Here is an 18,158-nt window from a genome sequence, read left to right as displayed (position 1 = left end):
GATCAGATCGGCCAATGGGCTGAAGAGTGGCAGATGGAGTTTAATTTATATAAGGCAAACCAAGGCAGGACTTATACAGTTAATGGTAGGGCCCTTTGGAGTGTTGCCAAACCAAGAGACATAGGAATATAGCTGCATAGATCCTTGAAATTTGAGTTACAGGTAGACAGAATAGTGAAGATGGCACTTGGCATACTTGCCTTCATTGGTCAGTGCATTGAGTATAGGAATTGGGATGCCATGTTGCAGTTGTACAGGATATTGATGAGATCACATTTGGAATGCTGCGTAAAATACTGGTCACTTACAGGCTGTTAAACTTGAGAGGGTGCAGAAAATGTTGATAAGGACGTTGCCACGTTTGAGCTACAGGGAGAGGCTGAATAGGCTGGAGCTTTTTTCCCCTGGCTTTTTTCCTTGTCGGAAGCTGAGGGATGACCTTATAGAGGTTTATAAATCAACAAGGGCATGGGTAGGGTGAATAGCCAAGATCTTTTTCTTAGGATGGGGGAGTGCAAAACTAGAGGGCATCAATCTGTGGTGAGAAGGAAAAGATTTAAAAAAGAATCTGAGGGGTAACTTTTTCAAAGAGAGAGTGGTGCATGTATGGAATGAGCTTCCAGAGGAGGTGGTAGTGGTGAGTACAATTACAACATTTAAAAGACATTTGAATGGGTATATGATTAAGAAGGCTTTAAAGGGTTGTGGGCCAAATGTTTGAAAATGGGACTCGGCCAGACCGGGATGTCTGGTCGGTGCGGATGGTTTGGACTGAAGGGTATGTTTCTGTGCTTTATGACTCCATGACTGTATAAGCTGTAGGTCCAGGACTCAGGAGGTAATGTTGGGAGGCAAAGAATTAAAGAAGAAGAGAGTTCCAGTGAGGTGAAGAGAAAGGCAGAAGGAACATTTGTGGGGTCACCGTGATTGACAAATCGAGCCTGTAATTCACTCTGTGAAGTGCGACCTGTGTTGCCTTCCATTCTCTCCAAATCACAAATGTGCAATATAATTGAAAAATGGCTGCTGCTACATCCACACTGGACACAGTAAGTGTTTTCTTTTCTATCTGAGAATGCAGCTCGACTTGTGAGCGATGTGAGGCTCTTTCAAAAGGTCGTTACATTAATTAGGCTCTTCCATTTACAGGTTTAAGATATGTATAATCATAAAATCTTGCATGTGGCCCAGAGCTGATTTCCTCTCACTTTGAGCTGTATTTACCAACATGCTGTTATGGGCACTGATGCCTTTCTTGGGTGATGTGGGAGAGTGGGACGTGTGGTGGTCAACGTTTCGATAATCCATACTCTACTTACAAGGAAGCTCCTACAGTATGTAGGCCACATGATTTGTGCTCCATATATCAGAATATGATCCATTATATGAAAGGTCCATGTAGAGCTATTGCATGGTTCTCCTTTCTAATTCCACTATTCCCACTGCACTGAACCATTGTTAGTGTGTGGTGGTAATGCTGACTGAGGTTCCTGCCAGGTACCCTGGAAGCTGCCATAATGTCTATATGCTTGAGAATGTTCATATCCTGCTTCTTTTCAGGGGCCACATGTCTTACAAGGATGGCTAGTGGGAGACTATCCTCTGCATTGATAGCTGATAAGTCCAATATGCAACCCTTTGATTGGAGATGAGCACTTTTATAGTATATCGCAGATTCATCTGCCAGTCCATCATGGAATAGATGATATGCCTTCTGAAGATGATGTTCCAGTATTTGGATCAGTCTCAAGAGGATCTTGAAGTAGAGTTCTGTCCACAATTGGAGCAGGCAAAGAGGGGATGCAATGAATGCTGACAAACTGGGAGACAGTAAGCAGTCTTCCAAGGAGGAAGATGGGAACATTGAGAAGGAATATCACCTTCTGTATGATAGAGCACTGCAGTGTCAAGTGTAACAAGTCAGATAAAACTTTATTGATACTTCGTTCCAACAGGTGTGAGTTAGGTAAAGTGTTCACTCATTGTCTGTAAATTTGTTGCTGTTTGAAAGACAAACAGCTGCAGGTTATTATCAGAAGCAAATACAGTTATTTTTATTTGTTTTCCTGTTGCTGAACAAAAGTTAACATTTTCAACCGTTTGAATATTTTTCAATATGTGATGCTCCCACATTGAACAATGACAAAATGTTATGCTATAATAGACATTTGGGAAAGAAAAACATTACAGGTTTCTAACATGGTATGGCTTTAAGGATGGGTTGATGGTGTAACTTTGTTCTTGTAGCTGCAGGTACGTTTATGGTCAATCATCAGGTGATTATGTAAAGTAGCAATGGATTTATACATACAATGTTCTGTTTGCAATGAATGATATATTGAAGTAGTTGGGATTGTTCTTGGAGAGAAGAACGATGAGAGGAGATTTGATAGAGATTTTCAAAATAATGAACAGGCTGGATGGAGTAGATAGTGAGAAGTTGTTCCCACTTGTAAAATGAACAAGGATATGAGGGCATAGGTTTAAATTGATGTGCAATAGCAATAAAGCAAGGGTGATATAAGAAAAATCTTAATGTGAGTAGGTAGGATATGTAAAGCATTGCTTGGAAGTGTGGTGGAGACAAGTTCAATTAAGGCATTCAGGAGGGCATTGAATGATTATTTGAGTAGAGATAGTGTGCAAGGGTATGGGGAGTAAGCAGGAGATTGGCATTAGGTATAGATGCTGATTTGAAGATCCAGTGCAGACATGATGGGCTGAATGCACCATAACATTTCCGCAATTCTGTGATAAAGTGTCTTTCAGAAAGTGTTGCTCATGGCTGCTGTGTCCCCTCAGAAGATTTTATTTTAATTTCCCTCTCTGTTTATTGTGTAGGGCTACTTCTGACAGGCCTAGTACACTGGTGGTCTTTAAGTTTGAGGTGGGGCGGGGGGGGCAGGTAGCATGAACGCTGGAAGATCCTGAATGCAAGATATCATAAGAGCAATGCCGTAGATGCTTTGTGTATGCATAATAAGGTGAGCAGCAGAGAATTGCATAAGATAATTTGCTAGAGTTCATGGAGAGACACCCCCCATGAAACTTCCAAAAATTGACACTAGCTATTTTTTGGTAAAGTTCACCCCTTTTTAGTTTCATACTTCTCACCTAGGGAAGGCTATAATTGCCTTCAAAAGACTGACTCCTAGGTTGAGGTTATTTGTAATACAGAGATTGAACAAACTGGGATTATATTCTCTGGAATTGATAAAAATGAGAGATTACATTGAAACATATAAATTATTAAAGCACTTAATCAGGTAGATTGTAGGATGATGTTTCATCTGTCTGGGGAGTCTATAACTAAGAACTGCACTTATCAATGAAGTAAGGAGGAATTATTTTGACTCAAAGTGTTGCAGATCTTTGGACTACTGTACTCCAGAAGGGTACTTATTTGTATACTTGTTTATGGAACAGATGAACATAGAGATTTTTGGATGCTAAGGGTATTAAGGGAAATAGACATGATGTGGGAAGACAGAATTGAAGTCAGAGATCAGCCGATGATGAGATTAAATATTGCAGAATGCTTCAATGATATAGTTCTCAAATTGCATATATTCTTAAATTCCATGATATACTTCACTGAGGTAGCACATTGGAAATCAAGTCATGCTAATCCAAGAGTTATCACAAAAATTTAAGATTCTACCACATTACACAACATTCCCCACTTTACCTTTGTTTTAGACTGGATTGGTTTAAGCCATTTTTCTGTACTTTACAAGAAATACTACTCATTGCAAATAAATAGATCAAGCTACAGATAAACCATTATGAACCATGGATATAGAACTCTACCAGTTTAAACTGTAACTCTCTTATAACCTCCATAGGCCATCTCCACACACACACACAATTAAACTGAGTGGTTGAGGTGGAGGTCAGGAAAGGCAGTTCAGTGGTCTTTGCCTGCAGGGTTCATTGTGTTGATCCTTTTTGTTTGTCAAAACTTGCTCCTTCTTGACCTTCCTTTGCCAGGTACTTTCAGTTGCTTGCAGAATGTGCAGAGCTACTGTTTTACATTTTGAAAGTATCTAACTTATGGTTAAGATCTACAACTGATATCAACTGATTAGGAAGAATAAATTGGCTTCCTTCAGATTTGAGATGCTTCTTTTTCAGAGAGGACAGCTCTTTCCTTTCCGGACACCCGATGGCTTTTGACCTAAACATGCATACCCACAGCTACCTGGGAGCCAGTCACATTTTCTTGGCAGGATCAAAACTGGTCATCATTCCTGAAACCAATCAGCTACTTGTTGCCGGCCAAATGTACATACTTGTTGACTCCGGCTTTAGTCCGCAACTAGATTTCACCCCAGTTTAGGAACTGAGACAAAAAGTGTAAATCAGGTCCTGCCATTAAAATTAGCAGGGCCTGAGGGATAGGTTTTCAGTTTCTTGACCTCAAAATAACCCTTGTGCTGGACATGACCTAATGTTAGGACTTGGATGCCTTTCAGTGAAGCACCTTGGGATGTTTTAGTATTTTTTTTGTGCCAAAGGTGCTATGCAGAATATATTCTTGTTGAATCCAGGAAGCCAGAGTAAATCACTATTGATATCAGCAAAGATTGGAAAAATGCATTTTCATGTTGGTAACATCAGTGTACTAAATCAAAGTTGGTGTTGATTGGCAATGCAATTTTTTTAACTTATGTTTTTTTTCTCATTTCTGACTAGGATTGCAGGTAAATAAATCTTGTTGGAGAGTTCAAAATCAGCATCAGAACCTCAAGGAGGTTTGCATGGATGTAGTTATTCTAGATCATGATCTGCCCCTTTTATAATATTAGGTATTGGATTCATGGGAGTTGCACAATTTTGATTCATTCTCTTAATGAAAGTTCTTTGTACTAATATGCATATGCTTAGTTTTGGTACATGATTCCTCTCTTCTCAAGGGCTAGGTTCTGCTTTCCAAAATTTGCAATTTAAAAACAAAAGCTTCCTGAAGGATTAATAGTTGACATAATTTTTTTTATTGAACATGCTGCTTTCAAATAAAGTGTGTTAGAGAAGAATGGATAGAAAGAATGGTCAAGGTCTTTTCTCCAGGGTAGGGGAGTCCAAAACTAGAGGGCATAGGTTTAAGGTGAGAGGGGAAAGATTTGAAAGGGACTTAAGGGGCAACATTTTTACGCAGAGGCTGGTGCACATATGAAATGAACTGCCAGAGTAAGTGGTGGAGGCTGGTACAATTACAACATTTAAAAGGCATCTGAATGTGAATAGGAACGGTTTAGAGGTATATGGGCCAAATGCTGGCAGATGGGACTGGATTAATTTTGGGATGTCTGATTGGCACATGATTTGAACTGAAGAGTCTGTTTCCATGCTGTATATCTCTATGACTCTATAAGAAGAAAAAGTGGTAAAAAGAAATCTGCTGGCAGGACCAGAGCAGCAGGATATATTTGTTTTATTTTCTCATGGTGAGTTGATTTATTTGTTCTAAAAATGGTGTAGTTGCTCAAAGATTTGGCTGGTCAAGGTACATGTACCAGGAGTTTCTGACTTGATACGTTTTAATTGTGGCATTTTTAGTTGTAGCATTTATCTCTGTCTAATAGTTGGGGGGACCAGCTTCAACCGATATGGTTTTACCAGCCGCTGTTCAATGTGGCTAGAGGCTTGGAAGCTATTTGCAAAGTAAATGGAAGTGTTTATTTTAGAGAGTGCGTTAGTGTATGTGTTTTATAAACGTAGCCAAGCAATGGAATGCCAGGTGTTTGTACACTCTGTTTCATATGCATGATAGAAGATACTTTGAAAGCTGGCATCATTTCACTGAATGATCTAGAGTATAATCTTAAGGAAGATCCTAATGCTGTCCTGTGTACTCTTCCCTATCCACAATGATTTTTTGAATTTCAGTAGAGTCCATTCTAGCTTATTCCTTGTCACAGTCTTAGAGTTGTGAACTCCATGCCTCCTTACACAATACTCACAAACTCTAAAAATTCAAGCTTAGTTTCATTTAATTAATACTTAATATACTTTGTCTTTATGTCAACCCTGTTTTTGCTCTGTAGTAATCCATTCTGGAGAATGGCTGTACTGTTTCTTTCGTCAACTGGGTATTCATGAAGGAAGTCTGTTGAATAGTATTTAACAATGATCAAGAATGTCGATATTTCAGTTTATTACCTATTGTAGCTGTATTTTCATTTCCAAGAAATATATTTGACCATTCAATTGCATATCATTTGTCTTTAAGGTGGTGCTATTGATTTACAGAATCCATCTCAACAGTAAGGGACTATAAATATTTTATAGTCCACCTTGTGAAATGATATCATGATGACATTTGCTCTGCTCCTCTTATCAAAAGTCAAAAGGCTTAAATGTTAAAACTTTAATCTTGCCATTTCTTTTGAAAAGGAAATAAATTGTAAGTGTATCGTGTACAATATAGGCTGGCTTGGATTTCTGGATCCAACTCCAGCCCTTGGAATGAAATGCAGTCAGGAAGCTGAAAGCCAGTGGTGAAGCACTGGGGGAGAATATTTTTGAATATTGTCAATTAAAAGGCCACCTCTGATACCCAATTCAGTTAGAAAATAGTGGCTCAATTGCATAAGAGTCGCAACTAGGGTACTCCAGATTTTGGTGACTTGATCTTTGTGGGAGGGGTAGGTGCTGTCCAGAATAGTCTGCTGCAATCATGACTCCAGGGTCAGAGATGAGGAGGAAATTAAATAAGGCATTGCTGCATTCCATGGGTTTTAACCTAAGTGGGGAAATTCAATAATTTAATTGGTCATCCGCAGAGTAGCCTTCATGCAGATATTCCAGAAGTGGGCACATGTTGACAGACTCAAATTTACTCTCACATCTGCCCCCAGTTCCTATTCCCACGTGACACACAATTGCCATTTTCTTACAATTAATCCACGGTGAATATGACAGAGGATAAATCTTTCTGCCTTTACTTTCTTGACCTGACTGCAGCTTTGTCATGACCTACCACAGCATCCTATGCCAGTACCTCTCTGCTTTGTCAGTTGTGTGGACTGCTCCCACTTGGTTCCAATCTTCCCTGTCTAATTATAAGTTGATAATCACTGTAACTTTTTTTCTCTTACTCTTTTACCATTGCTTCTGAATTTATCCCTGGCTGATCCTACATGCTGCTTCTTGGTCTCATCACCCAAAGGCACAACACTAGTTTTCACATATATGGTGATGACACTCAACTCCACCTCTGTCAACTCCTGTACTGTTGCTAAGTTATCAGGCTGATTATTTGACATCCAGTATTGAATAAGCAGAAAATTCCTGCAACTAAATGTTGGGTAAATTGAAGCCATTGTTTCCAGACCTCTGTTTTAACTCTGTTTACCAACTACTGATGCCATTCCTTTCCATGGCAACAATTTGAATATAACCCAGTCTGTTTGTAAACTTAGCATCACATTTCTGAGGTGAGTTTCCAACTTCATATTTGTGCCATTATTAAAACAGTCTATTCATACATACCTTTTAAATATTATCAAATTTGCCTCTGTCGATCGTTTGTTTTCTGGTATCCTAATATCTTTGTACTTCTAGTTTTGCCTACTCCAACACATTCCTGTCTCATCTCCCACATTCTGCCATTTATAAGCTTGAGTTATCTAGAACTCTGGTGCCTCTCATTTTTGTTTTTATTCACTTAAAGGACGTGAGCATTGTTGGCTGGCCAGTATTTGTTCCTGTCCCATGTGACCTTGCGAAGGCAGTGTCATAGAGCTGCCTTCTTGCCAGTGGTAAGTTCCCTTCTTGAACTGCTACAATGAGCTGTAGGTTAACCCACAATGCATTTAGGGAAGGAATTCCAGTTTTGTCTCAGTGACAATGAAGGATTGGCAATATATTTCCAAGTCAGGGCGGTGACTGGTTTGGGCAGGTGTTTGCTGATGGTGGTATCTGTTGCTGTTATCCTTCTAGATGGATGTGGTCATAGGTTTGGTGCTGTCTCAGGATCTTGGATGAATTTTTGCAGTGCATGTTTGCTGTGACTCATTGTCGGTAATGGAGGGAATGAAAGTTTGTGATGTGGTGCCATACAAGTGGGCTGCTTTGGTGTGGACAGTGTCAAGCTTCTAGAGTGTCATTGAAATTGCATCCATCCAGACAAGTAGGGGGTTTGCGTGACATGTGTCTTTTGGATGATGGACAGGCTTTGGGGAGTCAGAAGGTGAGCTAGTTGCTGAAGTATTCCTAGCCTTCTACCTTCTATTGTAGCCATTGAGTTATTGTGGCAAATCTGGTTGAGTTTCTGGTCAATGGTTCCCCTCCCCCCGCCACCAGGGATGTTGATATGGAAGTTATTCAGTGATGGTGACACTATTGAATGTCAAGGATTATCTCTTATTGGAGGTGGTCATTTGTATGGCACAAAATTACTATATATAGCCACAACCATCTTCCTATGTGCCAAGTATGCCTCCAACCATAGTAGCGTTTACCTCCTGAGACCCATTGATTCCAGTTTGCTAGAATCCATTAATGCCATACTTGGTCAAAAGTCTTGATGTCAAGGGCTGTCATATTACCTCACCTCTGGAATTCAGTGCTTCTGTCCATGTTTGAACCAAGGCTGTCAAGAGGTGGTCCTGGAGGAATTCAAACTGAGCATCCCTGAGCAGGTAATTGCTGAGCAGGTGCTGCTTGATAACACTGTTGATGACAACTTCCATCATTTTACTGATCGAGAATACACTGATAGTGTGATAATTGGCTGGGTTGGATTCATCCTGCTTTTTGTGTACAGGACATGCTGGCCAATTTTCCAAATTATTTGGTAGATGCCAGTGTTGTACCTTTACCGGCAGAGCTTGGTTAGGGGAGCAGCAAGTTCTGAAGCACTATTTTCTTGAATACTGATGTCAGGGCCCATAGTCTTTGCAGTATCCAGTGCCTCCACTGTTTCTTTAAAATACGTGGAATGAGTTGAATTGGCTGAAAAACCGGTACTTTGTAACTCACAGAGAGCCCTCATCATCTCTCTGCTTGCATTGACAGTTGATCAAGCACATTGAGTTTTAGAATTCTCATACCTACATTGCATCCTCTTTCCTTATTTCTGTATTGTCTTCCAACCCCTTGACTGTCCAAATTAGCTGCATACCTCTAATCAGTATTTAGTGCCTTGCCAATTTTAATTGTTTGCTGCAACTTACTTGGGAAGAACATGCCAACAATCGAGCCAACTATATCACAAGCTGTCACCAATACCCAGTGAAACCATTAAGATCATCAGTTTGTTTGACTAACTGCTTTTTCGGATAAAAGCAATTCACACTAGCCCTGTGCAAACACAGGAAAACAACTCTGTTTATTGTAAGCAACCCTATTCAATATCAATTGGTAGAGACAAAAAAGGAAATTTACTGTTGTACAACTTCATTTTTAAACTATACCTCTTTAAAATTCCAGTCATATATCCATGCATTCATAATAAGTGAAGCAAAAGACAGATTGTTAGATAGAAAAATATGGATAGATAAAATAAGTTTTATAAGTTCAAAGTCCATCTCCCTTTGATTTTAGCAATAATGACAAAATACTGCAGAGCGATCATCATTCTTTGATTCAATTGTTGATTGGATGGATCGAAATTTTTTTATATTAAATTTATTTATTGTGAGTCTTTTGCTTTTATTGTCTTTTCACTCTCAAAGAAAAAGGAGAAGCATAGCTGTTTTCTATTTGTTGGCTCTGCATGTTTCTGCCTACACTGTCGTCACAGATTTGTAGCAAACTACAGCTGGGCCAATCTGAGAGTTATCATCAGGCAGTTTTTCCCCAACTCGGATTCCTGGTGCTATTGTGTCGCAATAGTATAACCGCATCATTGCTGTAAAAGCAACATTGTATTGTACAACTAAAAAATTACACTACACAATCCCATTTGGTTTTGTTTAAGTTGCAAAACTCTCTAATATTTTAGCTGTATAGCAGTGCTCGACTTACATTGCAGTTTATAGTCCACAAAGGAAATATATGTTGTCCCTTATATGTGTTTACCTTTAAAGAAGTGAAGCACCATTTTTAAACGTGTTTCATTGCCACATAAACATAATACAGACACAAAAAAGACAAGAAAATGATATTCATTCACCCTCACCCTTTTTATTTTCCCTCTCAAATATTTCAACTATTCCACCACAATCATATTCTTGATGATTCATAAGCTATTACATTATCTTTTCAGCATGTGAATTATTTTAATGTTGAATGGTTGAATTAATAAGCTTCAGGGAAACAATCTCACTTTAATGTCTTAAATTTCTCTACAACTGCTAAGGGTTTATAGGTATTTATATACTTATGTTTTTGTTTTCGCAACTGTATCTGACATATGGGTCTTCAAAATGTTGAGAGAGCCAATAATAAATCCAAAGTCTTCTTTTCCGCTGTAGAGTACTTCCTGTGGTATTGGTATAATGACTTGGAAAAGGACCTTACTCATTCCTCGATTTATCATTTGCCATAAGACGATACCTATCCTTAAATCACTGACATCAGTCGCCATTTTTAAAAGCTTTGTTAAGTCATGGGATCTAATACCAATTGATTATTCTGATTGCCTTAAAAATTGCTTGGCATTCTGCTGGCCTACATCTGTGAGAGGTATAACTATTGAGCTAAAGGTAGGCACAGAGTTTTGAAAAACCCACACATTCCCAGCACTCTTGTAATTTCCTATTTAGTTTTAGAAGTGGCCTTCACTTTTGTTGTTTTTGGCACATGAGCATTTGTCCTATCGCATTTGCAAATTCACTTTTGCCAAGATTCATTACTAAGTTTGCTAATTTATTTTTTTATACAAGAACTTTATATGTTCTTCTCAGCTGTTTCAGTATATTATGTTGCTGTATAAATAAAAATGCACAGTTAGGCACTTTAGCTAAGACTTGAAGCATAAGTCTTTGAGATGTAACTGGAATGTTTTTAAATGGAATTGTGCGACTCAACATTGATATAACCCACTTGATGAAATAATAATTGATATCACTAACATTTGGTATTAATAGTATTTGCTAGTACCTCTTCAATCAATCAGTCTTAGGTTTGGCAGTGCATCATTCCTTTCTAGCAATTTAATCTTCTAACCAAGAAATTGAGTATGAATCTGTTTTCATTTCTGCTTTTACTTTTCTGTAATCTAAGCAGAATCTAGTTAATCCATGTTATTTAGAAATTAACACCAGTGGTGAACTCTGACTCCTTTGGCTGGATTCAATCAGGTGACTTTCTAGCATGCATTAAATCACTGTTTCCACCTGAGTTTATTTTTCTGAGCTTAACCAATAGGATGGTGCTTTATCATTCTGACTCCATGACATTCACATCTTGTCTGGATAGCATCCTACATAGTTCATGGATTTAGGAGACTTGTTTTGTGTGAAATATGTATCTTTTCTTCCAGTTGTTTTCACTCAGCTGTCATCAGCTTTAAGGTTAACTTTTCTGAAATTTTCATGATGCCATACTTTAAAATCAAGTAGCATGTTGAATGGACTCACATACATGTCTGTAAAGCCTGGATTTCACCTTGCTTTGCAGTTTCTGGTATCGCATCCTTTAAGTGGCCAAGGAAATGGTGGATGCTGGTACAGTCACAGCATTTAAAAGGCCTCTGGATGGGTGTATGAATAGGAAGGGTTTAGAGGGGTATGGGCCAAGTGCTGGCAAATGGGACTAGATTAGGTTAAGATATCTGGTCAGCATGGACAAAGGGTCTGTTTCCATGCTGTACATCTCTATGACTCTATGGTAAAGCACCGACACTATCTTCAACAAGTATCATTATATCATTACAGGCATCTTCTAAGTTTTGTAACTTCTGTTTCTTCAGCTCTATTTCTTCTTTCTTTTGAACATTGTACAATCATCAGCAAATATTCCCAGTCTACCCTTATGATGGAAGGATTGATAAAGCAGTTGAAGCTATTTGCTCCTCAGGCACTAACTTGAGGAAATCTGCATACCCTCAAAGTATTGAGGGAAGACCCATAAATGCTACTTTATGAATTGCCCTGCAATCTAAAGAAAAAGTGTTATATTTCAAGTATCTGCCATTAGTACTCAATATCTGTCTAATAACAGATGAGAGCCTTCCTGTCTCTTTCTCTTTCTCTTATTATGAAAAAAGAATATCATTCAACAGTGGGCACAACATGATATCAGACTCTTCTTCTGGTGCCTTCTTTTTACTGCCCACTTTTTCAGTCAGGAATCAAACAATCCTTCTTATGATAAACTGACCCAATGAAGGGCTTCTGCCCGAATCGTCGATTTTCCTTCTGCTCGGATGCTGCCTGATCTGCTGTGCTTTTCCATCACCACTCTAATCTAAACTCTGATTTCCAGCATCTGCAGTCCTCACTTTTGCCTCGTTGATTTTGACTTTTTTGTCTGTCTTGCCATCCACCTGGATCCTTCCACCTGTTGTCTTGCCTGAACTTGATATCATCATCTAGAACTGTTGAGACACTATCAACCATTTGATTTCTCAATGCCTCTCACCCACTCTAATATGTCCTCTTCTGAACTGGCTGCACTGTGATATTTCATGTCTAACCCTGATTTTACTATCAAGTCTGCTGTTAAGAGTGGTATTTGTATTCTCTTACAGGAACTCAGCATCAAGTTGTGGATGCTTCTTCCTAACATCCCCTGGATTGTGACTCCATCAGTGAACATAAAGCTGTTGTTTCTGGGGCTGACATTATCCCATTTCCATTCCACAGCTTCCCACCTAAAATCCTCTTCTATCTTTGTCCCAAAATGCACAAATGGGATTGCATGGCAGACCTATCATTTCAGCCTGTTCTTGCCCCACTGAACTTATTTCTACTCTTGCTCTGTCTTTTCCCACTTACATTTGTGATTTATGTGATGCTTTATGTCAGGTCCACAATTTCTAGTTTCCTAGCCCCTGCTGCCTCCACTTTACCATGGCTTTGCAATCCCTCCACACATCCATCCTCCTTCATGATTGTCTGACTTCTCTGCTTCTTCCTTGAAAGGAGTCATTAGTAGTTCACATCTATCACCAACCTACTGCATCTGGCTTAACATGTTCTGTCTTTAAAAACTTCTCCTTTACCTCTTATCATTTTCTCTATGTCAAACATGTGGTTATGGGTACCTGTGTGAGTCCCAGTTATGATTCTATATTTCAGAGGTAAATGGAACATCCCTTTTCTCAGTCCTATGTGGGTGCCCCTTCACACAACTCTTTCTCTAGCACATTGATGGCATCATCAGTGCTGCTTTCTGCTTTCATTGTTTCAAACTAGTCTGACTTGTTTTACAGACCTCAGAACAGTACTACAATATGTTCATTTCCAAGTATTTCTTTCACTGGTTTTTCCCTCTGGGTTCTTCATGTCTTGTTGGCTTTGCTGTCAGTGAAGCTAATCTATTTCCTCCCCTTCATACCTCATATTCACACCTATTTTACATTTCTATATCTTCTTTACCACCCTCTTCACAGACTTTGCCTTTTCCTCAGGGCACCCTCAACATTTATTCCACTCGCTCTTTCTCCCCATTTGTGAAATTAATAAAAACTTTCATTTGCAGCCCCCTTTCGTTTCAAACTTAAAATATTTGCTCTATTTTTCTCTCCACAAATGCTGCTAGAACTGCTGAGTTCCTCCAGCATTTTCTTGTTTCTATTTCCAGCATCTGCAGTATTTTATATATATATATTTTGATAGCTTTGCTAAGTCTTGGATCTTACTGTGAGAGGTATCAAATCTCAACGTACCACACATTAATTCATGTGCATATATCAATTTGTTAGAATTTTTTTGCAGATTTTATGAATTGTTCAAGTAAAATCAAAATCACCAGTTAGATGGCTATGATTTTAAGAAGGGTGGTAATCACCACTTGTGCAGTATTAATTGTGATCAGGTGTTGATAAGCTTTTTCTCGTGGAATATTTTTCACTTCCACATCATTTTGTCATGTCATTTTCTGTGTTTAAACCCTTTAGGTACCTGTACTCAAGTTTAAATATTTCCCTGCATAATTACATTTCATTGTAGTGTTACATGAGTTGCATCAATTCCCTGGGGCAGAAAATACCATGAGCCAATATCTGTGAAGGTCCTTTAGAGAAGAAATTAAAGAAACCAATGCAGGCCATTTAGGTATTAGTTTGTGATTCTGTCTGCCCTGGGGAATTGTGACTCTGAAACACTAATTTGAAGTGACTCAATACGATCAAATTCTTAGGAAGGAAATCCTTTCCAGGAAAAAGTTGGTTTTGTTCGAACGCCACTGTCCTAATGAGACATAGAATGATGAAATTGTTTAACAGTTATGAATGGGCTGAAACATTAAGCGTCCAATTCATGTTTATGACAGATTCTTAAATGTTTAACATTAGGCTTATGTAATTAGATTAGATTAGATTACTTACAGTGTGGAAATGTTGCAAGTTAACTTGTAACTGAGTTTAATTGCCATTTGTATGTAGATTATCATATGTATTGAGAATTAGATTCACTCTTAAATTATCCATGTGTGTTTCCTGTGTTAGGGATGTTAGAATGTGCTGGCTACATTCCAAAACATTACATTAAAACTACTCAGATTTACTCACGGGGAGGGTGGATGTGAGAAACACTGACAAAAGAGCACTTACCCATGGCAGAACACTTTGTATTAAGATAATTTTCTTCATGGCCTGTCATGACCTTTCTGACCGATTTCTTATACAAAGAGCAGTGGACTGAAAGCTGCCATTTCAGACTGTGCAGTAGACTGCGACTTAGTCTTTTCACTCTGCTGTGGTAGGAGGGGCAAGTATAACAGGATTCTGAAAGACATCTTGCAACATTATGAAAAGTTGCAATAGGTCCTGGGTGAGTGCGTGATCATCTTGCACATAAAGTTCGTTCGTCAATTGGATACCAAAAAAAATTTGCAAATTGTTTATTTCTCAACTGTAGTGTCATATAAACTTTTCTCTATTTGTGCAATGGGGTGCTTTCAAAGATGAAGCCTAACAAACAAATTAAACACTTTTCTCCTTAAGTGGGACTGTACTATTGGTGACTTACTGAAAGATGACACAGTTTTCAATTATCTGCAAGGATTTCTACTTAGCGTTAATGGATATAAGCTAATTAAAATAATTGTTTGTACCTTATGGTGTTTTAACTAGTAATACAATCAAAAACTGAAAATTGTTCATTATCCATACGATAAAAATTATATGGTAAATGTCGAAGCAATTACACCTCAAAAATTGAGTTTGCAAGAACTTTTACATTTTTCAGTGCTAGGTAACCTTTTGCAGCTGTCTTGAAATTGACATTTGCTACTGTGTTTAACATCTGGAAAACTTATTTTTAAAGAAGCAAACCTGAAAAAACGAATTCCATCATGGAATGTAATTTAATACTTTGAGAACATTAAGGTCTGTCACTTTACCAGACTGGAAATATCATGGTTGGACTGCTAGATTCGTATTTTTTGTGTTACAAAACAGTTCAATTACTAACAAAATTTTCTGGTGGTAACGTGTTAAACTGCAATCCTAATAAACTGTCAGGTTGACAGAGCATTTGAAAGGTTACTTCAACCGCTTTGCAGTGCTTATTTAGATGGACTTCCAGTCATGTTTCTTTGTCAAAGGCTATAGAGTATAACTTTATGTCAGTATCAACTTCATTGAAAATGTTTTTTGCAATGCTTCTTTTGAAAACCAAAACATCCTTGGCTTGACCAAGTGTAAACATTTTGGGATATACACCGATTAAATTTAAAATGAACCTGTTGACCAAGATCCCTCATGTCCCAATCATTGCATTTCTACATCTACTGCAATTGTATCACGCATCTTAAAATGTTAGCATTGTTTATTATTTTCATGATTGCACTTCTGTTATATTTATGACAACTATGTGGTTAAAATCGCTGTAATATTAAGTTGAAAAAGTTTCCGATTGTTTTGTTATTTCCTGTTTGAAAGATCGTGCTCAAGTCTGTAAAATGTAAGTATGTGCTTTTTTGTGTACTTTTACAATAGGAGGGATATGGAGTGATACTTCTAAACACCAATGAAAACTATGTAGAAGTGGAGAAGTCAAAGAAACAAGTGCAACCACCAGCAAGTGACACAGACGAGCCGGCAGAAAAGAAAGAGAGGAAAGATGACAGCCAGAAAGAGATGAACAAACGGCGAGACTGTTATGAGAAGTATCGAAATCCTCAGAAAGAGAAGGAGACAAAACACATTCCCATTAGGGTTAGTATTTGATATCTTCCAGTAATGTAAATTGTTAAATCAACCTGATTGTGTTTACCAGTTTCTGAGTGTTTGTGTGCATTTACAAAGTTCAAAATAATTTGAAAATAACTAATTTGATAAATCACAGGCTGAATCAGTGAAATAGTATAGGTTTCAACATAAAATTGTGAAAACATATTGTCAGTATTTTAATATACAATTAAAGTTTAAAATTTATCTATTGAAAGTGCATGAGTTCAGAAATTCAGCATGCAATAACCTGAATACATTTAAACAATTTTGTCTTTATGAACATTTATTTTTGTAAGTGTTATTTGTACAATAGATTTCTTTTGCAAGTGAACATTATCTGTTAAAGGAGAAATTGCATTGTGTAGATCACTTGCATGGGCATGGTTTGCACAAGCCAAGAAACCTGTTGTACAGCAATTCTAAAAGACGTTCAGTAGTAAAACTACAGTACAACAAAGGGAAAATTATTAAAATCTCAATAAATATTTATGTAGAATTGTAGTTGTGCAATATAATGAGCAAGTGCTAGTCCTTGCTCTACCCTATCACTTATTCAGTGCACCCTTACACTTTGTAATGCTAACAGCATGAGTTCGTTATAACAGTGCTGCCCACAGTACTCCATTTCTGCAGGGGGCAGAGACAATATTATTCAGACTTTTGACATTAGTTGGTGTCTAGCGTCTATACAATGCATTATACATTGCTTCCAGGTTGATGTAATACCAAAAGGTGCTTATTAGAACCCAGAGTTCACTCTGCACCTATGAAATTTTCTACATAATCTTAAAAGTTGATTGAATACTTGATGCTGAGTCTGTAGTTGCTATATATTTTGTTTGTATTAAAACACATTTAAAATATGAATTCAGTTATTTCATGTATTAAGATGATCTTAGAAATAAAGATTATTTGGCTCTGAGGGAAAAGTGGGTATCTCAGAGCAGGATAACTCATTTTATTTGACAATACCTTATGAAATGTCATAATTATTCCACAGTTTAAGTTTTGTATCCCCATTTTTCAAGCTATCACTCAAAAGGGAAAATTTAGTTGAATTCAAAAATAGTTACACTAAGTTGCAGTTTAGAGTCATAGAATTAGAATCAAGCAGTGCAAGTTAAAACATTTTGTTAATTTCCAAAATGGGTCTACCTTGAAGATCCTCTTAAAATACAAGTAATTTGACTATTGGTGCCAAATTTCGTCTCTTCAAGCCTATACGGTATGTGCATACAGTATCATTGGATACTGTTAGATTTCTTGTTATTATTCCCTAGCAGGGTGGTCCACAGGGGCAATATTAAATTTCACTTTATTTGTGCATTGATTTGTGCACACAACTAGGTTATAGATAGAGAGGTATGTGAGAGGCTAGTGACAAGGAAGTGAGCTAAAATTATGTTAGATTTACCAAGCTTTTTTTTGCTGAACAACTAAAGTCATAGTTATATTGGTATCATAAGCATCCACACTAGCCTGAATATAAAAATACCTCAATAATTCTAGTTTTTGAATTACTTGTAATACTTAGAATATATTTATAATATGTGCATATTAAATATTTTGCTAATCGCGTTAGATTGTGTTAGGCTGGAGGGGCTAAATGGCATACTTCTGTTCCTATTATGAAATGTTCCCAGACCTTGAGAAAGCAAAACAAAACACAGACTTCTACACCATAATTATTGATGTGACCACAGCGCAATTGACCCAGTCAGCCATGAAGATCTTTAGAAGATAACGGAAAAATTAGCCTACATAGTTCATCACAATTATTCAACAGTTCCATGAAAGCATGCTTGAGTGTGTCCTGATTGGTGGTGAGTCTTCTGGCCCATCTTGGCACAACATCTAGAAGCATCCACTT

General features: G+C 37.7%; 1 protein-coding gene across 5 annotated transcripts in view; it reads left to right on the top strand.

The window, feature by feature from the left end:
• The window catches only part of arb2a (ARB2 cotranscriptional regulator A), a 544,044-nt gene that overhangs the window by 208,949 nt on the left and 316,937 nt on the right, over positions 1-18,158 (top strand). For all 5 annotated transcript variants that reach the window (XM_072582914.1, XM_072582913.1, XM_072582916.1 and 2 more), the window contains exon 7: positions 16,055-16,273. In XM_072582914.1, the coding sequence (XP_072439015.1) occupies positions 16,055-16,273 (219 nt within the window). The remainder of the gene's footprint in view (positions 1-16,054; positions 16,274-18,158) is intronic.

Source organism: Chiloscyllium punctatum, chromosome 2, assembly GCF_047496795.1.
Source record: "Chiloscyllium punctatum isolate Juve2018m chromosome 2, sChiPun1.3, whole genome shotgun sequence".
NCBI classification, from domain to species: domain Eukaryota; kingdom Metazoa; phylum Chordata; class Chondrichthyes; order Orectolobiformes; family Hemiscylliidae; genus Chiloscyllium; species Chiloscyllium punctatum.
The sequence above is the reverse complement of the archived record's forward strand: the minus strand, read 5'-3'. Positions and strand labels throughout refer to the sequence as shown.